The following is a 25,728-nucleotide window of genomic DNA, read 5'->3' as shown; positions in this document are numbered from 1 at the left end:
GAAAAGGGCTAGAGAAGGGGAGAAAGAGACCTACGGACCAGACAAATATGGGAAAGGAGCGAGAGAAAGACAGGGAAAGGGAGAAGAGAGAGACGGACGGAAATGTATGGGAAAGGAGAGAGAGAGAGAGAGATACAGGGAAAGAGGGGCGAGAGACAGGAACTGTTGGGGGGAGGAGGGTCAAAGACAGAGAAAGCACCAAACCAAAGAGGGGAAGGGAAGGGGGCGATGAGTGAACTGTTTTTTTTTCTCAGAGAGCTGGTTCCCCCCCCTCCCCCCCATCACCCCCACCCCCACATGTGCAGGAAAGTCTATTGAATTAAAACCCTCCTCTTCTGTTCTTACTTGCTTCCTTGGCGTTTGCTTTAACAGCCCCCCCCCCCTTCCTCAGCCCCTCTCCCCCCAACTCTTGTCTTTTTAACTTAAAAAGAAAAATGTGCACGTGTGTGTGTGTGTGTGTGCGTGCGGAAAATGTTTCTAGAACAACATAAAATGAGTAACTAATAATAAAAAGCCCCCCTTGCCCGTTAGACCCTGAAATCCTCCCCCCACCCGCCACACCTGAGGGGCTTCCTCCCAGCCTTCCCCTTCCTCCAACATGCCAGGACCTGATAGATCCATGGGAGGAGGAGGGAAGGGGGAATCGGACAGAACGTACAAAATAATTTATATATATATATAGAGAGAGAGAGAGAGATAATCTATGCATATAGTTTCTTTTTCAACTGCTCAAAAATACTTGAATTGGTAAAAGCTTTTCATCCTGGGGTGTTTGTTTTAATGCTCCCCCCATGTTGGTTGGTAGAGTCCGTGCTATAAGATGGCGGGGATGGCCGAGCGCGGGCATCTCATTGTGCACGGGGACCCAAAGGGGGTGGTGAGAGGAGACGGTCTGGGCGCAGTCCCACTCATGCCAGCTATGCTGCTTAGACTCCGGGACTTTTCGTAACCTTCGTTTCCATGGTGAGATCAATGAACACCAAAAAACAAAACATAAAAGAAGGAAGGAAGAAAGGGAGGGAAGGAGGGAGGACAAGAAACAAAACAGAATTATGGATTGCAGATTTTGTTCTGAGGCGAGGGCAGGGGCGGGGGAGAGCACTGTATAGTCCATGAATAACATGGAACAGCTCAGAGACAGGACAGGGGTCACAGTTTAAAATCCTGCCATGCCAAAAGGCAATAATCTAGTTGCCCGCACTCTCTTTTCCAGTCTCCTCTACATCTAATTTCCCAGTCCTTCTTTCCAACATTCCTTCGCCCTCATCCAGCATCCTGTCTTCCTCTTTCAACATTCCGTACAGTCTTCCAAGATCCCTTCTCCCTCTGCCTGCATCTCTTCTTCCTCTTCCAATAGCCCATCCTCTCTCCCCAACATTCTTGGCCCCTTTCCTACTATCTCTTCCCCTCTTCCTTTTAGTGGATTAGGCCAGGCAGGCACTGAGAAGGAGACCTCTGCATCTTGCTGGGCCTCTGAACAAGTTAAGATCCTGTAGAAAGCAAAGGTCTCCATGTAGTCATGCAGCAGAGCTGCCCCTCCCTCCTCTTCCTCCGTGGTTATCCAGATATCCTATTTGCACTCAGAGTCTCTGGTTCTTAATGAATTCCCTCTTTTGAAGTCACAGTTGGCTTGTGGTTAGACACTGGGCCTTATTTTCCTGCACTGATGTATGGGATGGCTGGAGCTATAATCATTTTGATAGTACATGTATTATTGACTTCTTAAATCTGCAGTGCTTATAATGAAGCAGGTGTGGCTTACACCACATCTGACTGATCTGACTCTGGCCCCTCCTCCCCTCCATAAACACACACGTTCACCTGTTCTAACCTGTCTGTTTTTTTTTAATAGGCCTGTCCCGTGTTCCCCGGGTAGGAATGCTCGACTCCAGATGCACTGGCACCATAACGTTGTGTGATGTTGTCTCCACAAACATAAGAGAAACCTGCAGGCATGCACTCCAGTGACAGGCATACAGAAGGGCAGATGGAGACCAACACAAGATGTGGGGGGGAACAAACAAGATGTAGCAGTGAAGGGGGTGCACTAAGGACCCAAGCACACCACTGACACTAAACCATGGGGTTTTGACCCGAAGCAACATCTTTGCACCCACTAACCCTTGCCACTTCCCTCGGTGTTGCCAGTCCCTCTCTGCCTGGGAGGTGATGGCCTGAATTCATGCTAGCACCTCTAAACTGCTATCTGATTTCAAATATTCAGTGCAGGAAAGCAAGGCCACCCAATTTGCTCAGATGTAAAATCCCTTGATGTTCTTTATAGCTAGCCTAAAATGAAAGACACGTGGTAGAGGCTGAAGTGCTTGTGGTCACGTGCCCACACTATTTCAGTGAAATCTAAGTAGCTTTTCCCCCTGTGCCTGCACGTGTGTGGCATGTGGGCCTGCTTCTCTGTTGGTTTTCTTTGCTAACTCTCCTCACAAATTCCTCCCAGGAGATTCTTGCTCTTCTCCCCAGAGCATAAGAAGAGCATGCCATACTGGGTCAGACCAAGGGTCCATCAAGCCCAGCATCCTGTCTCCAACAGTGGCCAATGCAGGCCATAAGGACCTGGCAAGTACCCAAAAACTAAGTCTATCCCCTGTTACTGATGCTAGTAATAGCAGTGGCTATTTTCTCAGTCAACTTAATTAATAGCAGGTAATGGATTTCTCCTCCAAGAATCTTCTAGATCTCTGCCCCAGTTCCTCCCAAGAGATTCTTGCTCTCTGCCCCAGTTCACCCACGGGATTTTTGATCTCATCCCCAGTTCCTCCCAGGAGAGTCTTGCTCTCTTCCTCAGTTTTCTCAAGAGATGCTTCCTGTCCTCCAAGGAGATGCCTGCTCTCCTCCCAGTTGCTCCTCAGACGATGCCTGCTTTCCTCCCAGAAAATGCCTGCTCTTCTCTCCAGTTCCTCCTCAAGAGATCCTTGCTTTCCTCCTCAGGATATGTTGCTCTTCTCTCCTCTTCCTCCCAGAAGATGCCTGCTCTTCTCTCCAGTTCCTCTTCAAGAGATCCTTGCTTTCCTCCTCAGGATATGTTGCTCTTCTCTCCTCTTCCTCCCAGAAGATGCCTGCTCTTCTCCCCAGTTCCTCCTCAAGAGATTCTTGCTTTCCTCCTCAGGAGATGTTGCTCTTCTCTCCTCTTCCTCTCAGAAGATACCTGCTCTTCTCTCCAGTTCCTCCTCAAGAGATCCTTGCTTTCCTCCTCAGGAGATGTTGCTCTTCTCTCCTCTTCCTCCCAGAAGATGCCTGCTCTTCTCTCCAGTTCCTCTTCAAGAGATCCTTGCTTTCCTCCTCAGGATATGTTGCTCTTCTCTCCTCTTCCTCCCAGAAGATGCCTGCTCTTCTCCCCAGTTCCTCCTCAAGAGATTCTTGCTTTCCTCCTCAGGAGATGTTGCTCTTCTCTCCTCTTCCTCTCAGAAGATACCTGCTCTTCTCTCCAGTTCCTCCTCAAGAGATCCTTGCTTTCCTCCTCAGGAGATGTTGCTCTTCTCTCCTCTTCCTCCCAGAAGATGCCTGCTCTTCTCTCCAGTTCCTCCTCAAGAGATCCTTGCTTTCCTCCTCAGGAGATGTTGCTCTTCTCTCCTCTTCCTCCCAGAAGATGCCTGCTCTTCTCTCCAATACCTCCTCAAGAGATTCTTGCTTTCCTCCTCAGGAGATGTTGCTCTTCTCTCCTCTTCCTCCCAGAAGATGCCTGCTCTCCAGTTCCTCTTCAGGAGATTCTTGGTCTCTTCCTCAGTTGCTCCTCAGGAGATGCTTGCTCTCTCTCGTTCCTCCCAAAAGATGCCTGCTCTCTTCCCCAGTTGCTCCTCAGGAGATGCCTGCTCTTCTCTCCAGTTCCTCCTCAAGAGATTCTTGCTTTCCTCCTCAGGAGATGTTGCTCTTCTCTCCAGGCCCTCTTCAGGAGATGCCTGCTTCCCTTCCCAGTTCTTCCCAGGAGACGGTTGCTCTGTTCTCCTCGGGAAATGCTTGCTCTCCCCATTCGGGACCTCTGATGTTACAGCCTGTGGTGTATGTCCTTTTTCCTGGTAGCAAGGCTCCCTTCCTTAACCCCCATCTCATGTAGCCTGATGGGCAACTCAAAGGGCCCGCCCCCAGCCCCTCCCCCAGCATGCTGCTAGGCTGTGGAGACTGGACAGAGGTGGATATGCCCTGTTTTCGGAGAAAGGGTACATTGCTTGGATCACTGTACTAACTTGCCTCTGCTGCTGGACTAACAGGTCTTTACCAGCTTCAGGGGTTATCATAGCTACGAGGCAACAGATAAGCAAACATATACAATCAAGTTGAACCAGTTGTCATTTTTTCTTAATAAGTTAAATAAAAGGTTTGAAGTGACAGCTAATGGCAGAAGGCTAAAGTTTCTCATCTGAATGAATTGAAAAATATGATTTTTTTTTCTTTATGAAATAAAAATCGGTCCAGGTAGCAGCTGGTTGTATATACACTATACCCTACCAGGGGAAGCAATATTCGGGCAGCAGCCTTATATTAGGAAGAGAGAGAGAGAGATAGCAACCATGCCAGCTTGCCCTCTGCTCCACCACTGCTTGCTTTCAGGGGAAAAGGAGAAATGTCGTTTGTAACACCTCCCCCCCCCCCCCCCCCGGCGCTCCCAGCCTGCGTTATCATCTTAGCACTATCTGAAGAGAGTTGCATACATACACTTTACATGTTGCACATTTGTGTACATGGATATGTCTGTGCATTTCATGAGCCACATATACATACCTTCTTCACACTTTAGTAACACTACGGGGACTCTGGATGGACCCTACAAGATGGCGGAAATGGGGGTGTTAATAGCATTCAAATATTGACAACCTCCAACATGGTGAATGCAGGTCTATCCCTCTACCCCACTCAGTGGCTTGACCCAACCCAGTTTCAGAGAGTCTTATCCCAGGTCTTGTTTTGCTTTGGAGGAAGTTACGCTGTGCATGACTGACCCTGTACAAAAGGCCCTTGATTCAGTAGCTGCTGTTTGTTAAAGTGGGGCCACATTGCTCCGCTTGTCCCCTATGATCTGCATGGCCAGGAGCTGCAGCGTTTGCTCTCAAGGACTCCCGCACCATCTCGGTCAGAATCAGGGGCCCCTGTCTGGCAGGGCAGGGGCAGGGCAAAGGACTGGCTCATTTCCGGGCTCTCCTTGTAGAAGCACGGTGTGGTGGGCGGCCCTCAGCCTAGTGGCTTGGGGAGATTTTCTTGGATAGAATTGGTCTCTCATTTGGTCTTGTGGAAGGGTCTTCTCAGTGAGCGTGCATCTTGTGTATGGCTTTAGCCCCAAGACGCCAGATACGAGACACAGAGATATGTTTGTGATTCAGAGCTGGGCACTACAGCAAGGCGAAGGCCACAGTGGGAGAGAACATTGACCCCCCTTGCTTCAGTTCCCCATAGAGAGACTGTGACACTACATTCACCACAGCACCTTCAGTCAATATTTGCTTCACAGATGGCAATTCAATTAACAGCACAGAACAAACAACCAGAAGACAGACGGCAGAAAAGCTTGGCGAAGCTCTCCAGGCATCTGGGCGGCCAGCATTTTCTGGTCACGCCATGGGATGGCTGCTGGCTTCCCACGAGCAAAGATGGGAGTGGGAAGGGCTTGAATGATGAAAGATGTGATGCTATGTGACCTGGAGACAGCCATGAAGGGCACGCGTCAATAACCCACGACTCAGATGGCTTGCATGAACCGCATGCACTGAATTCTGGACGTTTTTGAAACATGAAACCCCAACTGTGCTCCTGTGACCCCCCCCCCCAATGCAGGGATTAAAGATCGATTTTATTTATTGGCTGAATCAACTGATCAGATCTGATAAATTGACCTGTTCCAGGACGTGTGCGACTGGCGAGTGGGACCCAGAGAGAAAGAAGTATTTGCCGATGGCCTGGAGAGAGCTGACAGCCTGAAGAAGGCCCACATTTAAGGCAGGAAGCACATGGCACGCAGCTCTAAATAATGGATGAGGTGACATTTTGGTTTTTCATCCTGAATAAATCCCATCCCATCTTTCATCCTTTCCAAATACTTCTTGATGTTTCTTTTGCCATCAGTAGATCAAAAAAAGCACTCCGTAAGAAAGAAAAGGCACAGCATCATATGCCCTGGATAGGAGTGCATCGGAGGATAAGCATCCCCACCAGCAATGCACAGAACAGCAACATATGAGCATGTGCTAAACAGACCACCGGTGACCAGTTTTGTGGTTGTTGTAAAGCAGATTCCTATTGTGTGCCCACTATAACACCAGTACTACTGTGCTGGTGGGTTTGGGAGATAGGACTGACCCCGGGTGCACCGCAGTGCTGACATGTGACCGCCTCAGAGGGCAGAGCTGCATTGCGGGTGGGTCTGGGGGACAGGACTGGCTCCTGTGCGCTGCCCGGCTGACGCCTGACACTCTCAGAGGGCAGTGCTGGTTGTTCCCAGTGTAGGCCCGAACTCTGCGCCCTGCAGGGCTGAGGCATGGCACCATCAGTGCCGCAATACTGGAGCACCCTGGGGTACCAGGCACAAGACTTGTGCACTGTGTATGGGTCCTGAGGAGAATAAGAATGCCCATTCCACCTTCACCTTTCCCAAAAAAGAAAATAAAACTAGACAAACTTACAATGATCCAGCCGCCTGCCCATCTACTCCCAGGTTTGCTCATAACTACAGATGATACATGTAGATATATACACACGCACACACACACACACACTCATGTATGTATAATAACTGAGCCTGAACCAGCACACACATAGAACTAGCCCCAGTCTGCAGGGTCACCCTCTGTTATAGAGCAATCCTGACATGCTGACCAGTTCTGGTTTTGTCTCATGGCATCTATGGATCTGTTTTTCCAATTTGTCTAGAAAAGGCAGCACCAAAAGCCCATAGCTGCCCTGGGGACAGAACCAGAAGAGACTCAGCTTGGCAGGATTAACTTGGGTCAGGTGGTGACCCACTGTATGAGGCATATTTGCTGTTCTGGAGTTAATGGGAGCTCAGCTTATAGAGGGGGTGTGCAGCTCTGAGTTGCATTATGTGGAATGGTGATGAGGAAGGAGTTGACAGTGCAATGACAATCTCCAGGTGAAAAAATGATACACGTAATGGATGTGATGGAGCCGAGTAGAAAGGCAGCGGAGGCTAGGAGGGTTCAGGCTTGTAAGCCTCAAGATGCTTCCTTCCTGCTAATGGTGAATTACTTCAGGGAGTGTGTTAGTCACCATCTGATGAAATGGACAGAAGAGCAGTCTGTCAGTCAGCATCTCATGATGTCAGGAACAGAAAGAGCAACATGTCAGTCACTATCTGATGTTGTCATGACTAGGAAGTGCAGTATCTCAGTGTTTGATGATGTAATGAGCAGGAAGTGCAAACTGTAAGTCAACGTTTAATGATGCCATGAGCAAGAAGAACAATACTTCAGCATCTGATGAGGTCATGGGAAGTAAGGGTAATCAGTCAGTGTTTTAGGTCATGAGCAGGAACAGCAATGTGTCAATCAGCTTTTGAGGTAATGAACAGGAAGTGCAACCTGTCAGCCACCATCTGATGATGTCATAAACAGGAAGTGATATGTATCAGCATCTGATGATGTAATAAGTAGGAAGAGCAATGTGTCAATGTTGGATGAGCAGTAAGAACAATGAGTCAGTCAGCTTTTGATGATATCATGAGCAGGAAGAGCAATCTGTGGGCATCTGATGATGTCAGGAGAGGAAGAGCAATCTGTCAGTCAGAGTCTGATATCATGGGCAGGAAGAGAACTGCTTGCTTTCCATCTACACCTTGTGCCATAGTCAGAGGCCCCGTTTCAAGGTGTAGGTTAGCAAGAAAATAAGGACTATTATTTTCTGTGTCCAAAATGTGATTCTTAATGGCTCCAGAATTCCTGTGGAAAGCATTGATCCTGCAGTTTTCTGCCCGTGACATTGTAAGACCCACAGCCCCCTTGCAGTGTGGCACAGAGACCTGGTGACAGCATCCAGACTTCCGTTATGAGAGAACTGGAGTTAATGGTGGTGTTACAGTGGTTCATTGGGCTGCTCACCACTGGCCAAACCAGCACTAATGGGAAATGCGCCATGCCAGTACCAGTCAGTGGCTTCTGCTCAGTCTCCAGTTAGGACTGAGCAAAGCCCTTTCTGCTGGCCTGGCATGGACAACGGACTCAGTGTGACCCAGCAGACTGCCCAGAGACAAAGCGAGAAAGCAGCCCTCACCTTCTGCTTTTTCACAAGTGATGTTAAGCACCTGAGGCCCCTCCCAACAAATCACAGACTGTGACAGAAGAAGCCCTTAGTGAGGGAGGACGGGAGTTCACACGCCAGCCTGGAGCTAGCGCCTGAAACTCGAGAAGGAGTCACAAAGGTCTGGGGGAGGAAGAAAAGCATTGCAGGTACAAGTTTTAGTGAGGGGGGGGGGGAGGGACCAGGCTACTCACCCCTAAGGCATCATGCATCCTACTGCTGGATCCAAGAAGCAGCATTGCAATTGAGGTCATGCACGAGAGCAAGGTCCTGTTTGTACCAGTCGCCGCTGTTCTGAGGAGATGGAGTGCAGGCAAAGGCAGCTGCAGAGCCACAGGGTGCACGCAATGACAATGGAGCATGGATGGGAATGGAAATAAAAGAAGAAATGTTCTCATGTAGATGGCTTAGAGCTTTGCTTGTTAATTAAATAATGCAGTTACCCCCAACCTTCCCTAAGCTCTGTCCTTCTCTGACAAGCACAGTTAGCAAACTCCACATCGTGTCAGGGCGTAAGGACCAAAATAGATCTGCAAACCAAGGTGAACAGGGCAGAGAGGAAGTTCAGCTCTAGAGGTGTGCGCAAGGAATGGCTGGGGTCCGATGCTAGAAGTGTGTGCCAGGAGTGAGGGGCATCTGGTGCTAGAGATGTGCACAGGGAGTGACTAGGATCTGATGCTAGAGGTGTGTACCAGAAGTGATTGGAGTCTGATGCTAGAGGTGTGTGCAAGGAATGACCTGGGTCAGGTGCTAGAGGTGTGTGCTGGGAGTGACTGGGGCCATGTACTAGAGGTGTGTGCTGGGAGTGACTGGGGCCTTGTACTAGAGGTGTGTGCTGGGAGTGACTGGGGTCTTGTACTAGAGGTGTGTGCTGGGAGTGACTGGGGCCTTGTACTAGAGGTGTGTGTGCAGGGAGTGACTGGGGTCTTGTACTAGAGGTGTGTGTGCAGGGAGTGACTGGGGTCTTGTACTAGAGGTGTGTGCTGGGAGTGACTGGGGTCTTGTACTAGAGATGTGTGCAGGACGTGACTGGGGTCTGATACTAGAAAGTGTATTTGTAAGGGCTCTGCCCAATGGTTTTTTGTTCACTGTAAACCGATGCGATGTGCGAACGGTCATCGGTATATAAGAAATGTTAAATAAATAAATAAATAAGACATGACCCAGATCTGGTGCTGGAGGTGTGTTCAGGGAGTGACTGGGGTCCGATACTAGAGGTGTGTGTGCAGGGAGTGACTCATGTCTGAAGCTGGAGGTGTGTGCAAGAAGTGACCTGGCTCATGTGCTGGAGGTGTGTGTGCAGGGAGTGACTAGGGTTTGATGCTAGAAGTGTGTGCAAGATGTGGCTCAGATCTAGTGTTACAGGTGTATGTTCGGGGAGTGACTGGGGTCCGATGTTATAGGTGTGTGCTGGGAGTTACTAGAATCTGATGCTAGGTGTGTGTACAAAGTGACTGGGTCTGGTACTGGAAAGTGTATGAAAGACGTGGCCCAGATCTGGTGCTAGAGGTGTGTTCATGGAGTGACCTGGATCTGGTGCTAGAGTTGTGTGCAGGGAGTGACTGGGGTCTGGTACTAGACTGTGTGTGCAAGACGTGGCCCAAATCTGGTGGTTGAGGTATGTTCAGGGAGTAACTGGGGTCTGGTGCTAGAAGTGTGTGCAAGGAATGGCCCAGGCGAGTGCTAGAGGTGTACATTAGGAGTGACCTGGGTCAAGTAGCTAGAGGTGTGCACTAGTAGTGACTGGGGTCTGGTGCTAGAGGTGTACATTGGGAATAACTGGGGTCTGGTGCTAGAGGTGTGTGCAAGATGTGGGCCAGATCTGGTATTAGAGGTGTGTGTTTTGGGAGTGACTGGGGTCCAATGAAAAAGGGGTGTGCTGGAAGTGACTGGGATCTGGTGCTAGAAGTGTGTGTGCAAGATGAGGCCAGATCTGGTGTTAGAGGTGTGGGTTTGGGGAGTGACTGGGGTCAGATACTAAAGGTGTGTGCTGGGAGTGACTGAGGTCTGGTGCTAGAGGTGTGTGCAGGAAGTGACTTCATCCTGACGCTAGAAACTGTGTGCAAGGAGTGACCTTGGACAGGTACTAGAGGTGTGTGCTGGGAGTGACTGGAATCTGGTGCTAGAGATGTGTGCAAAATGTGGCCCAAATCTGGTGCTGGAGGTGTGTGTTTGGGGAGCGACTGGGGTCCGATGCTAAAGGTGTGTGCATACATCACTAGCAACAGACCCCAGTCACTCCCGGCACATACCTTTCGCACCAGACCCAGCTCACTACTTGCACACGCATTCTAGTACCAGACCCCAGTACACCTCTAGCACTGGACTAGCTATAATCATACTATGTCTTCTGATCGTGCTAAGTTTATCACATGACTGAAAAAAAGAATGATGTGCAAAGGCAAAACATAGCAGGCAATATGTGATGACAATCATTCTGCACCCCTCTTACTGGAGCGCTAATGCAATCTTATTCCCGGCTCACTCAGGGACAGGATTTTTTTTCTTTTTGGATCAGATGCCTCCTTGTCAAACCGTAAGTTTTCCACATGCATGTATCATGGTAAGCTCAGCCCCTCCACGCCTACCGTGGACAGCAACATCTTGCCACAATCTTCTGAACGCTTAATTCTCACAATCTCAAAAACCTTGCAGTGCCGAAATGTCAAGTGAGCTGGTTCCAGAAGGGCCATCTCAGGCCAGGCCTGGATTTCTGACCCACCCCCATCCTGCTGCATTCTAGTGTCTGTGGTGGTGCAGAGACTCTAAATCCCACAATGCTCTGGGATGTAGGCTCCAGCACCAGAGCTAACCAACATGGGCCCGCCTTGCACTGGGTCACTTGGCAGCCCTGGTAGCGCCACTCACAGGTAAGTTCAGGCCCCCCCCCCCCCTGCAAGTTTCATATTGTAGTTATTTGTATACATTCCTGTTTGAATGTCCAATTTCATGAGTTTGGATTTTTGAAATACTGGAGAAATGGGTGTAGGAAGGATGGCCTGAACCTACTAATACAGAGGGATAGTGGTGACTTAATAAACTAATCTCCTTCCAATCCAGCTCCTGTGAAAGAATACATGTTTATCTCATGTTCTTTTCCTCAGATCTGTGATGGCAGGTCTAGGGAGGATTTGTGGATTGGTGCTGTAGATTAGACTACCAAAGCACAGGGCTATTCTGTAATTCTGTATATGCCAGGCTCTGGATGCACTAGTAAAGGCTGGTCTTTAATCTGTAGTGTGTATACCAGGCATAATTTGCACTGGCATGGGCTGGTCTGTAATCTTTGGTATGTATAACAGGCGCTGCGTGCGCCGCTATGGAGCTGGTCTGTATTCTCTAATGTGTTTACCAGGCGCTGTGTGTGCTGGTGGGAGCATGGCCTCTATTCTATGGTGTGTTTACCAGGCACTGTGTGCACTAGTACGGGGTTGATCTGTAATCTGAGGTGTGTGTACCAGGTTCTGTATGCGTTAGTATGGGACTGGTTGTAATCTCCGGTGTGTGTACCAGGTTCTGTATGAACTGGTAGGGGGCTGGTCTGTAATCTGCAGTGTGTGTACTAGGTTCCATATGTGCTAGTATGGAACTGGCTGTAATCTGTGGTGTGTGTATCCGGCACTCTATGCTTTGGTAGGGAGCTGATTGTAATCTGTGGTGTGTGTACCAGGCTCTGTATGCGCTAGAATGGGACTGGTTGTACTCTGTGGTGTGTGAACCAGTGATTGTGCTAGTATGGGGCTGGTTGTAATTTGTGGTGTGTGTATCAGTCACTGAGTGCACTGGTAGGGGGCTGGACTGTAATCTGTGGTGTGTGTACCAGGCTCTGTATGCATTGGTAAGAGGTTGGTCTATAATCTGCGGTGTGTGTACCAGGCTCTTTATGAGCTAGTACGGGGCTGAACTGTAATCTGCGATGTGTACCAGGCTCTGTATGTGCTAGTACGAGGTTGATCTGTAATCTGAGGTGTGTGTACCAGGCTCTATATGCATTGGTAGGGGGCTGGTCTGTAATCTTCAGTGTGTATAACAGGCGCTGTATTCAGTGGTATGGGGCTGGTTTGTATTCTATGGTGTGTTTACCAGGTGCTGTGTGTGCTGGTATGAGGCTAGTCTGTATTTTATGGTGTTTATCAGGCACTGTGTTCACTGGTATGAGGCTGGTCTATTTTCTATGGTTTATTTACCAGGCAATCTGTCCACTGGTAAAGGGCTGGTCTGTAATCTGCAGTGCGTATACCAGGCTCTGTATGCATTGGTAGGGGGGCTGGTCTGTAATCTGTGGTGTGTGTACCAGGCTCTGTATGCATTGGTAGGGGGGCTGGTCTGTAATCTGTGGTGTGTGTACCAGGCACTGTATGCATTGGTAAGGGGATGGTCTGTAATCTGTGGTGTGTGTACCAGGCACTGTATGCATTGGTAAGGGGATGGTCTGTAATCTGCAGTGTGTGTACCAGGCACTATGTGCACTGTTGAGGGGGCTGGTCTGTAACCTGTGGTGTGTGTACCAGGCACTATGTGCACTGTTGAGGGGGCTGGTCTGTAACCTGTGGTGTATATATCAGAAGTAGTATGCACTGTTTTTATACCATTGTTCTTGGTGTCTATATAAACTCAAGCATAACAGTTTAGCTTTTGTTAGTTAAGCTAACCATGACTTCCTCAGGTACGGACAGCAGCACATAATCATTCTCATTCCTCTTCATGAAACAATCAAATCCCGAGGTAATGCAATTGAGCTGAGCTTTGCTGTGACAATAGGTTCAGTAAATGATTGCACAGGGCATTCACTGAGCCAGAGAAAGGACAGCTGCCCTCTCACACTGACTGAGAACCTTCAGCCCTCACCATGGCCTCCCCTCCCCTGCCAAACATACAATGTGCTCCTCTTCAATCATATTTTTTACAAATCCCTGTAATTTCCCTGCCTGAAAACTTGATAAGTCGAGCAAGAAACACTATCACTGTGACCTCACTTTATCACAGGTTCAAATAGCTTTATTGGCATGACAGTTTTGTATGCGTTGGCAAAGTAATACAAAAGTATTTTGCAGTACAGGGAATAAAGACCATCCCTAGGCATTTCTATCTCTCCTATCTCACTGCATCACACGGTGCACGGAATAAAGACCATCCCTAGGCATTTCTATTACAGTATCACACTCTGCAGGGGATAAAGACCATCCCCAGGTGTCTCTATCCCTCCCATCTCACTGCATCACTCGGTGCACAGAATAAAGACCATCCCTAGGCATTTCTATCACTGTATCACACTCTGCAGGGAATAAAGACCATCCCCAGGTGTTTCTATCCCTCCTATCTCACTGCATCACACGGCGCACAGAATAAAAACCATCCTCAGGCATTTCTATCCCTTCTATCTTACTGCACACGGTGCATTGAATAAAAACCATCCCCAGGCATTTCTGACCCTACTATCTCACTGTATCACTCGGTGCATAAAATAAAGACCATCCCCAGCCATTTCTATCCCTCCTATCTCATTGTATCATACGGTGCACAGATAAAGACCATTTCCAGGCATTTCTGACCCCCTATCTCACTGTATCACACACTGCAGATAAAAAACACCATCCCCAGGTGTTTCTGTCCCTTCTATCTCACTGTATCACATGGTGCAGAGAATACAGACCATCCCCGGGCATATCTATCCCTCCTATCTCACTGCATCACACGGTGCACGGAATAAAGACCATCCCCAGGCATTTCAATCCCTTCCATCTCACTGTATCACACAGTGTAGGGAATAAAGACCATCCCCAGGCGTTTCTATCTCTCCTATCTCACTGCATCACATGGTGCAGGGAATAAAGACCATCCCCAGGCATTTCTATCTCTCCTATCTCACTGCATCACACGGTGCAGGGAATAAAGATTATCCCCAGGCATTTCAATCCCTTCCATCTCATTGTATCACACGGTACAGGGAATAAAGACCATCCCCAGGCATTTCTATCTCTCCTATCTCACTGCATCACACGGTGCACGGAATAAAGACCATCCCCAGGCATTTCTATCTCTCCTATCTCACTGCATCACACGGTGCACGGAATAAAGACCATCCCCAGGCATTTCTATCTCTCCTATCTCACTGCATCACACGGTGCACGGAATAAAGACCATCCCCAGGCATTTCTATCTCTCCTATCTCACTGCATCACACGGTGCAGGGAATAAAGATTATCCCCAGGCATTTCAATCCCTTCCATCTCATTGTATCACACGGTACAGGGAATAAAGACCATCCCCAGGCATTTCTATCTCTCCTATCTCACTGCATCACACGGTGCACGGAATAAAGACCATCCCCAGGCATTTCTATCTCTTCTATCTCACTGCATCACACGGTGCACGGAATAAAGACCATCCCCAGGCATTTCTATCTCTCCTATCTCACTGCATCACACGGTGCACGGAATAAAGACCATCCCCAGGCATTTCTATCTCTCCTATCTCACTGCATCACACGGTGCAGGGAATAAAGACCATCCCCAGGCATTTCTATCTCTCCTATCTCACTGCACCACACGGTGCACGGAATAAAGACCATCCCCAGGCATTTCTATCTCTCCTATCTCACTGCACCACACGGTGCAGGGAATAAAGACTTTATTTGTTCCTTGAAACAAAATGAAGGTGATGGGCCCCCTTGCAACTGTGCGGAGCTGGAAGAAGGATGCCCACTTTGCCTAGGTACACGACAGACACAGGGAGTGAGCGCATGCACGTGTGTACACATCCTCTCATGCATATACACGTTCATGCATACATGCTGAGCCCCAGAACCAGACACACACACACTCGGAAGGAGACACACACGCAGGACTCTCTCCTTCAGCTTTCCATCCTGCTCTCGTCTCTGAGTTCCTTAAGCTCCTTCTTTCTCTCAGGATCTTCTTGCCTGACCCCTGATCTTTCTCCTGCCATCTTGTGATGGATGCATTGTCTGCTCCTTCCTTTCTGCCATTCTGCAGGATATCTTGGGGCGAGGTGAAAGGCTGCTGTTGTGGAGATTCTTTAAGGGGGAAATGTTCAAATTGTCCGTTAGGTGCAAAGTGTGTGAGGGCTTTGTACCCAGGGTCCCTTGTACCTTAATTTCGAAAGGAAAGTACAGGCAAACATTCCCCGTACAAAATGCCACTGGTCCTGCAGACGTTTGCTCTGAAAACTGCCCAAGCAAAAAAAGTTCCCACAAGGATTTGCACCTGCCTTTTATCAAAATCTGAAACTCTGCATGTGGTTTTCTCCCCCAATCTAAGTCCATCCCGGCAACGCCTCCACTGATAGAAATCCATGGGTTGTGGAAGTGCACAGGTGCTTCTACCCTCACACAACCAATTTATGTGGCTAAAACACTTTCTACCTGCAGAAATCCTATTGAAAAGGGCCTTCATTACTAGCTTAGTCCTCAAATAGAAAGAAAGATTGAATAATAAGAAGCAGCAGAAGGGATATTAGCCCAGAGTCTCCTGAGTGTTGCGTAGGAGAGAGCAGAAGGGCTATAGAGCGAGGAGGTAGAAGGGATATAAACCCCAAGGCCTTGAGTGCTGGGAGCAAGTGAGCAGATGGGATATAGAACCAGTTCCCCCACCTGCTGAGAGTGAGGGAGCAGAAGTATTATAAACCCAAAGTCCCCAAGTACATAGAGTGAGAGAGTAAAAGGGATATAGACACCAAGATCTGCTAGAGACCCGAAGGGGTATAGGCCCAGAGCCACTGAGTGCTGGTGTGAGAGAGCCTCAGGACTCACCTGCCTGCCATCCCAAGTATCAAGAGCAAAGGAGCAGAAGGGATACAGGTCTAGGGCTCCTGACAGGAGGAGGAATAAAGGCCCAGAACCCTTGAATGAAGGACAGGAGTTGTTGCACATGTTCTCAGCGGGGTAGGGAGAGGGAAGACAGAAGGTCGGAAATGTTCTCTGTGGTGCTGGTGGAAGGGAGAACGGGTGGTTGGACATATCCTCTATGGTGCTGATAGAAAGGCACTGGGAGGGAGAGCTGGGATGGTCGGAGACATTCTTGGTGGTGCCTGTGGAAAGGAGGCGGGAAGATGGGGTGGTTGGAGATGTCCTCGGTGATGCAGATGGAAGGAGAGGCGTAAGGAAGACCTGGTGTGGTTGGACACATTCTCAGTGGTGCTGGTGGAAGGGAGGTAGGAGGATGAGGAGGGGTGATGATGCAGAAACGTACATCAGCCCTGAATACCTTTGCGAATGTTGCCATCGGGGGAGTGTGCAAAGTCTCCAGTGGACAGCAGGAAACAGGCTCGGTCCCGGTTGTACCTCTCTCTGGAGCCTGGGGTAACAGGGGATTTCTCCTCTGGAGACAGAGCCTGGTCTATGGTCGGACAGTCCTCATTGGCCAATGCGGCTTTCGCAGCATCCCCGTTCTGTTTAGAATCTTAAAAAAAAGGGGGGGGGGGTAGAGTTTATAGGGGTAAAACTAATACAAGCCTTCAGTTGTGAGACATTTCAGGGACATGCAGGGAGGGTAAGGACGTGACTGGCACTGGGGTGGGTAGGGAGTAGGTGGGACAGGCAGGGAGGATAGGGGTATGACTGGCACTGGGGTGGGTAGGGTAGATGGGAATTGGGCATGCAGGCAGTGTACAGGGGTGACACATTGGGGTAGGTAGGGGATAGCTGGGACATGCAGGGAGTGTAGGGTTGTGACAGCCCTTGGATGGTAGTGGGTACCTGGGACATTAGATTCATGCAGAATAAGTAGGGCTGTGGATATTATTAGGGTATTCATTCTGAAGGTCATGGATTTGTATATATTTTTATCTTTACAGGTGAATGGGCATTACTAACATCTCTGTATGCCGCTAGTGGCATATTAATCTGCCCCTTTCCTTATTTTTTAGGCTACTGACCCCCTGCTGTTAATGCCAGGTGAAGGGTTAAAACTGGTCTTGGAGACTTATCTCCAGGCTCTTGTCTTCTCATTGCTGTGCACCAAGGAGTATCACAGGACTCCACGGCCCACGCAGAGCATTTACTGTCCGGACTGTACCAAACCTAGACACATCACCCGTGGCCAGTGTGGAGTCTGCGGCTTGTAAGGTGGTCATCCCCAGCTGTATCAGCTACAGGAGCCACTGGTGATGCTGGGATAATCTTAGTAACTGAATAACACCATCATGAATGCAATGAGTTTGTTGGAAACACAGAGGGATAATTAATAATGGAGGGAGAGTATTTTTATTGCAGTGGGCTAATAGGGAGGGCAAAACTCCAACCCCCGGGGGGGACAGGTGTAACGTGTGCATCAGAACGCATGCACAGATATTTCAGAATGAATGTCCTGCACACAGAGTCCTTTCCCCAGACCTGCTTCCAGCACCCAGTATTACTCACTTCCAATGTTGTGGTCATCTGTGTGTGTGGGGGGGGGGGGGGGGGGGAAGGGGACTTTCAAACCATGTTTTTATGTGGGTAGACATGCATTTGCTGGCATAAAAAAGTACAGCTATTGCTCTCATGGTGACTTTCTTTGTAACATTGTGTTATGACATTAGCAATGCAAATATCGTATTATAATACGGTAACTCATTGATGATATGGTGATCTCATTAGTAATTCAATACTGTCTTAATTAGCAATGCATTGACTTCCTTGATGACTCAACAGTCCTATGATTAAAAATGCAGTGACCTAATTATTAATAAACTGACCATCTTAGTAATGTTGCAATCACCTCCTGAATAAAAATGCCGTGATCTCATCAGAAATGCAGTGACCATCTCCTGCTTAAAAGCGCCGTGGCATCATTAATAATACAGTGATCTCTTCTAAATTAGAAGAACTGTGGCCTCTTTAATAAAGCAGTGATCACCTCATAATTACAAATTCTGTTTCATTAATAATGCAGTGCCACATAAGGATTAAAAGCACAGAAATCTCATTCATAATACAGAGATCACTTCTTGATTAGAAGCTCCATGGCGTCAGTAAATAATACAGTGATCACTTCCTAATTAGAAGGACAGTGACCTTGTTAATGCGAAGATCCTTAGAAATGCAATGGTCTCATTAATGAGAAGTGCAATGACCTCATTAATGATGCAATGATCACACAATATTAGAAGCATAGTGACCTCATTAATGATCACCTCCTTATTAGAAGCATAGTGGCCTCATTAATATAATGCATTATTCGCCTCTATTAGAAGCACAGTGATCAACTAATTAGAAGCATTAATATAATGTAGTGATCTACTCCTAAATAGAAGTGCAGTGACCTCATTACTAAAATGTAGCGGTCACCTCCTGATTGGAAGCGCAGTGACCTAATTAATATACTGCAGTGATCACCTGATTAGCACAGTGACCTCATTAATAATGCAATGATCATCTCTAGAAGTATGGTGATTTCATTTATGTAACGCAGAAGTCACCTCCTTATTAAAAAGTGGTGACATTAACGTAATGCAATGATCACGTGCTGATTAAAAAAGTGCAATGACCTCATTACTGTATTAATATAATAGTGATCACTTCCTTATTATAAATGCTGTGACCTCATTAATATAATACAGTGATCACCTCCTGATTAGCACAGATCTCATTAATATAATGCAGCAGTCACCACCTAATTAGTTCAGTGGCCGCATTTATGTAATACAGTGATTAGAAGTGCAGTGACCTCATTAATATAATGCAGTGATCACCTCCTTAGAAGCACAGTGACCTCATTAATATAATGCAGCAGTCACCACCTAATTAGTGCAGTGGCCTCATTAATGTAATGCAGTGATTACTTCCTGATTAGCAGTGACCTCATTAATATAATGCACCTCCTGTAGCAGCGATGGCCTCATTAATATACAGCAGTCACCACCTAATTAGAAGCGCAGTGGCCTCATTAATGTAATGCAGTAAATACCTCATTAGGTGACCTCATTAATATAATGAAGTGATATACTGATTAGAAGCACCTCAATATAATGCAGTGATCACCTCCTGATTAGAAGCAAGTGACCTCAATAATGCAATGATCACCTCCTGATTAGAAGTCAGTGATCTCATTAATTTAATGCAGAGGTAACCTCTTTACTAAAAGAGCAATGACCACATTAATTATAATGCAATGATCACCTGCTGATTTAAAAAGTGCAATGATCTTATTAATATAATGGAGTGATCACTTCCTTATTAAAAGCACTGTTAATATAATGTAGTGGCACCTCCTTATTAGAAGAGCAGGGACCTCGTTAATATAAAGGCGATCACCTCCTTATTTGAAGCGCAGTGACCTCTTTAATATAATGCAGTGGTCACCTCTTGTTTGGAGGTGCAGTGACTTCATTACTACAATGCAATGATCACTTCCTTATTAAAAGCACAACGATCTCATTAATATAATACAGTGCTCACTTCCTTATTAGAAGCGCAGTGACCTCATTAATATAATGCAGTAATCACCTCCGGATTAGAAGCAAGTGACCTCAATAATGCAATGATCACCTCCTGATTAGAAGTCAGTGATTTTAATGCAGAGGTAACCTCTTTACTAAAAGGGCAGTGACCACATTAATTATAATGCAATGATCACCTGCTGATTTAAAAAGTGCAATGACATTACTATATTGATTTAATGCAGTGATCACTTCCTTATTAAAAGTGCAATGATCTCATTAATATAATGCAGTGATCACTTCCTTATTAAAAGCACTGTTAATATAATGCAGTGGTTGCCCCCTTATTAGAAGAGCAGTGACCTCTTTAATATAATGCAGTGATCACTTCCTGATTAGAAGCGCAGTGACCTCATTTATATAATGCAGTGATCACCTCCTGATTAGAAGCACAGTGACCTCATTATATAATGCAGTGATCACCTGATTAGCACAGTGATCTAATTAATATAATGCAGTTATCACTTCCTGATTAGAAGCACTGTGACCTAATTTATATAATGGAGTGATCACCTGATCGGAAGCACAGTGACCTCATTAATATAATGCAGTGATCACTTCCTGAAGCACAGTGACCTCATTTATATAATGCAGTGATCACCTCCTGATTAGAAGCACAGTGACCTCATTTATATAATGATCACCTCCTGATTAGAAGCACAGTCCTCATTTATATAATGCAGTGATCATCTCCTGATTAGAAGCACAGTGACCTCATTTATATAATGATCACCTCCTGATTAGAAGCACAGTCCTCATTTATATAATGGAGTGATCACCTCCTGATTGGAAGCACAGTGACCTCATTTATATAATGATCACCTCCTGATTAGAAGCACAGAGTCCTCATTTATATAATGCAGTGATCATCTCCTGATTAGAAGCATAGTGACTTCATTAATATAATGCAGTTATCACTTCCTAATAAGAAGCACAGTGACCTCATTAAAGCAATATCAGAAGTGAAGTGATCTCTTAAATGCAGTGATCACTTCCTGATTAGAAGCTCAGTGACCTCATTAATATAATGCAGTGATCACCTTCTGATTAGAAGCGCAGTGACCTCATTAATATAATAAAGTGATCACCTCCTAGTTGGAATGCAGTGATCTCAATATAATGCAGTGATCACCTTCTGATTAGCACAGTGACCTCATTAATATAATAGAGTGATCACGTCCTGATTAGAAGTGCAGTGACCTCAATGTAATGCAGTGATCAGCTTCTGATTAGAAGCACAGTGACCTCATAATATAATACAGTAATCACCTCCTGGTTAGAAGTGCAGTGACCTCAATATAATGCAGTGATCACCTTCTGATTAGAAGTGCAGTGACTTCATTAATATAATATAGTAATCACCCCCTGGTTAGAAGTGCAGTGATTTCATTATAATGCAGTGATCACCTTCTGATTAGAAGCACAGTGACCTCATAATATAATATAGTGATCACTTCCTGATTAGAAGCTGAGTGACCATTAATATAATACAGTGATCACCTCCTCATTAGAAGCACAGTGACCTCATTAAAATAATGCAGTCATCATGTCCTGATTGGGGGGGGGGGGGGGCATACTGTTTGCTTAGGTATAATGCCTGTGGCTTCTTATTCCTCTGGTCTTCGTATGCATGAATTTTATCAAGGTACCCATAGGCTTTTGCAGTTGCTTTTTCTGTAGATTAAACTTCTGTGGAAAATAATGTCCTCCGATTTGGAAATCTAATCTGCCTGCAATTATTTCCTGCTCCCACTCAAAGCGCCCCCCTAAATGGTTCCCTCAGTCTCAGGCATGCTGTGAGCCAGGCTATGTGAGGACCTTGTTCAGAAAGCTAACTTTACCCAGCCAAACCACCCTCTAGAAGTGCAGTGACCGCTTTGTTAATAACGTGGCTGCTGGGAGCACTGCTGTGATGTTTCCCACTGCCCAGTCACTGCTTGCCCGCGCCTAAGGCAGCCACAGGGAAAACAGACCACTGGGGGTTGTCAAACCAGGGTAGGACTGCTTGACAATGGTGCTGCTGTCATAAGCCAAAATGTGTCTCTCTTAGCGTTTTGCATGCAGGTCTCCTGAAGAAGCAGCCGAGGGCTAAAGGGTCTGAGCAGCACCCGGCCAGCACATGTAATTACATTGCTTAAACTCAAAACCGAATATCCCCTTGAGCTTGTAAGGTACAACCGAGCCCTGCAGCAGGGGCTGAAGAGTAACTCTCCTGTCTTGTAGCTGACCTGGGTATCTCGGACACGACATTCTTGTCTCTAGTCTGGGGGTCGCCCAGCTGAAGCTGCTCTCTTTGCTTGTGGGCAGCTGATCAGTGCAAGGGTGCACCACATCATTATTCAAACAGCGCCGAGCGGGTCTAGAGCTGCCGCCTGGTCAGGAGACCCATGTTACCTAGCTGCAATGGGGACTTGTACCAGGTGGTCTTTTAGGCCTTGTTACTCCTTCTCTTGCAGAGTATTAGCTGTCCAGGAGCCATCAGTTTTGTGTTTTCCCAATTGGAAAATCAGCAGTAAAAATCCCCTCTCCCCCCCCCCCCCCCTTGGATGCAGCCAGATCCATTCTGGTGAAGATGGATCTGGGCTGCCCCACTGCACTCAGTGTCTGCTTTCTGACTTTCCCTCGCCCCTGGGAGCCCAAAGTCTGGAGCCAGCAGCAGCTGCATTGAAACTCAACCAGTCCCTGCTCTTTGTGCCTCTGGCAGAAAATCTAGGCTGACCAAGTTTATCATCGAAGAAGACCCTTCTGCTTGACCATTTCTAGCCTTGTGCCTGAGAGTGGCAAGCTAATGACACGGTAACTGATTGCCCAGTCAGGAATCCTGAAATCTGCCTTTTCAGAAGGCCGCACCAGCTCTTAGACAGACCTTCACATTGCTGGAGGCCAGGGAATCTCACTAGCCTGCTCTAGCAAGGGTTACTTCTGCTATGAAATGCTCACATGATTCATAGAACGGGCAGAAGAAACACTGGTGCAGTACCTGCCATTACAGCAAGTCACTGCATTCTGCCTTCTTACCTGCTCGGTTGATTTCTATGATTTCCTCCTGAGCTAAGGGGCAGGCATCTCCCGGGGCACCCCTATGGGGTGATTGCATGTCGGGCTTGCAGTAATTTGGTGATCCAGGTTGCGGAGGTCGTGGGATATGTTTATTTTTTTTCTTTGGTAGCTTCTGCTTGGCCATGGCGAGGGAGTAGTACATTCCAAAATTATTGACGATAACAGGCACTGGCATTGCAATAGTCAGCACACCTGCCAGGGCACAAAGGGCACCCACCAACATGCCAGACCACGTCACTGGATACATGTCTCCATAGCCCAAAGTTGTCATGGTTACCACGGCCCACCAAAATCCAATGGGGATATTCTTGAAGTTGGTGTGTTCACTGCCCGTGATGTCATCTGGCTTAGCTCCGATCCTCTCTGCGTAGTAAATCATGGTGGCAAAGATCAAGACCCCAAGGGCCAAAAAGATGATAAGAAGGAGGAATTCATTGGTGCTGGCCCGGAGGGTGTGACCCAGAACCCTGAGCCCCACAAAGTGGCGGGTCAGCTTGAAGATCCTCAGGATCCTGACAAATCGGACAACCCTTAAGAAGCCCAAGACATCCTTGGCAGCCTTAGAAGAAAGGCCACTTAAGCCTACCTCCAGGTAGAATGGTAGGATGGCCACAAAGTCTATAATGTTCAAGCTACTTTTTATGAACTCAACTTTGTCGGGGCAGAAGAGGACACGCATGAGGAACTCGAAGGTGAACCAGATGACACATATGCCTTCCACGTAGGTGAGGAAGGGCTCTGTCTCCATCTCCGTGATGATCTCCATCCGGGTGTCGTTCCCATTCGTGTAGGTTTCTGTCTTGTTTTTCATCTTGTTGAAAGCCTCATGAGTCTCAAGGCAGAAGGTGGTGATGGAGATGAGGATGAAGAAGAGGGAAGCGAAGGCGATGTACTGCCATACCAAACATAAAAATAAAGAGAAAGCACAGAGAGAGAAGAGAACTTTAGCAAGACACAACTTTCAGCTTTCCTTGGATCTGTATCCCTAGCAATTCAACCGCATTGGCCTGTGCTCATTTTGCTGTGGGAAGGAGTTATAGCAGAGGTGTGCTGCAGCCAATGCCCTCCCTGGCAGCACTGAGGTCAGATACCAGTGGGAGGCTTTTGGAGATGAAACCTCCATGCGTGTCCCGTGTTTAGAATGGGTTTTTTGTTTTCACACTAATGGACATTGCTAATTAGCCCATTTTCAGATCGATCGAGGATGCAGATTGGATGTGACAGTGCCGTGCCTGCAGCTGCTATGGCCTTGTTGAGAGAGAGAGAGAGAGAGGGGGAAAGAATGTGTTTCAAGCCTTGTATCTCGTTATTTTTCTTCTGCAGTAACTAGGCAAGTGAAGAGAACCCAACTTCATAAGTGGCCTAGGCAGAGGACACAGAGCAGTCGGGCATGGGCATCAGCTTTAACACCGGCCAGATCTGTTTTTTACCTGCCCTTGACAAATATCCTGCCTTTGTTCAGGTAACTTTGTCTGCACAAAACTTGGGTGAGGATGGAAGCAAGGCAAGGGCATGCTAAAATATGTAGCCAGACAGCGCCATAGCGCGTGCAATTCAGCTAAATTTGTGTGGGACGACTCTGTCTGCTTAAAATAGCTGGCACAAAGGTATCGGGATATTCAATGGACCACTCATCTGGTTGTCTTCCCCACTTGCTGGGGGTTTAGAAAATGGGGCTCAGGGGCTTCCCCTGTGCCTGTCCTTGTGAGCAATGCCCTGCGTCCTTTCCTGCCCCATCTTCACACTCTTCCTCCTGGCAGCTTCTCCCTGCGCCACTGCACAAGCCCCTGGGCCCTTTCCCACCCCGGCATAGATACAGTGGGAGGAGAGAGTGGCCCAAGACCTCCAGGGGAGCCTGCAGGCACTGCAGCTGCATACGCAGATCAGCTGAGAGCCAACTCTGCCGCCCTCTCGCCGTCGCCCACTCTCTCACACCCACAAAAATAGCTCCTCTCGGATGCTTATAGATTTGAATGAATTCTGATAGCCCAGTTCCAGGAAGGGCGGGCACATGTGTGTGAAGTCACAGCTTTCCTTAAATATCGAGCCGAGCGCATGGCGTGAGGGAAAGCAGGAGGAAGCCAGAGCGAGGGGAGCTGCCCAGGTACCTGAGTACTGCCCCGGCTGCTACCACAGACTTCTGGCGAGTTGCTTTGGGATACATTTCCAGTCGAAAACCACGCTGGTAAAATGGGTTAGGAGGGTGGGATGGCTCTCCCTTTACGTACTTGCCTACTTTTAACTTGAGGGACAAACCTCTGTGTGCACACTGAGGCTTCAGAAATGCACGCGTGTACTGAACCTGCATATGTTTTGCTCCCATTGGACATGACGCCTGTACATTTTATCTAGCCAGCCACCACCACTCACACATGAATCATGCAGGTATTTATGCCCGAAGATCACATTGGTTTGTGTGTGTGGAAAAGAACCTGCTACATTGTCAGATGCTTTCTGGAAATGTACCCCCTTTATAGCCTATACCTCAGCTCTAATCCCCGGCTCTGTCACTGACTCGGTGCGTGACCCTGGGGGGAGTCACTTTATCTCCCTGTGCCTCAGCTCTAATCCCCGGCTCTGTCACTGACGCTCTGTGTGTGACCCTGGGGGGAGTCACTTTATCTACCTGTGCCTCAGTTCTAATCCCCGGCTCTGTCACTGACTCGGTGCGTGACCCTGGGGGGAGTCATTTTATCTACCTGTGCCTCAGTTCTAATCCTCGGCTCTGTCACTGACTCTCTGTGGGACCCTGGGGGGGGGGGGGAGTCACTTTATCTCCCTGTGCCTCAGCTCTAATCCCCGGCTCTGACACTGACTCTCTGTGTGACCCTGGGGGGAGTCATTTTATCTCCCTGTGCCTCAGTTCTAATCCCCGGCTCTGTCACTGACTCTCTGTGTGACCCTGGGGGGAGTCACATTATCTCCCTATGCCTCAGCTCTGTCACTGACTTTGTGTGTGACCCTGGGGGAGTC

General features: G+C 47.7%; 1 protein-coding gene across 1 annotated transcript in view; it reads right to left on the bottom strand.

Moving 5' to 3' along the window:
- Nucleotides 1-855: 855 nt before the first annotated feature.
- Nucleotides 856-25,728, bottom strand: part of LOC115080534 (potassium voltage-gated channel subfamily C member 1-like) — a 49,851-nt gene continuing 24,978 nt past the window's right edge. The window contains 5 exon segments of the mRNA XM_029584747.1: nucleotides 856-950; nucleotides 4,735-4,777; nucleotides 8,451-8,579; nucleotides 16,482-16,676; nucleotides 22,714-23,647. Coding sequence (XP_029440607.1) covers nucleotides 8,470-8,579; nucleotides 16,482-16,676; nucleotides 22,714-23,647 — 1,239 coding nt within the window. The 3' untranslated portion in view covers nucleotides 856-950; nucleotides 4,735-4,777; nucleotides 8,451-8,469.

The sequence above is a fragment of the Rhinatrema bivittatum genome, chromosome 19 (genome assembly GCF_901001135.1).
Source record: "Rhinatrema bivittatum chromosome 19, aRhiBiv1.1, whole genome shotgun sequence".
NCBI classification, from domain to species: Eukaryota; Metazoa; Chordata; class Amphibia; order Gymnophiona; family Rhinatrematidae; genus Rhinatrema; species Rhinatrema bivittatum.
Note: the sequence above shows the minus strand (reverse complement) of the source record. Positions and strands in the feature narration are given on the sequence as shown.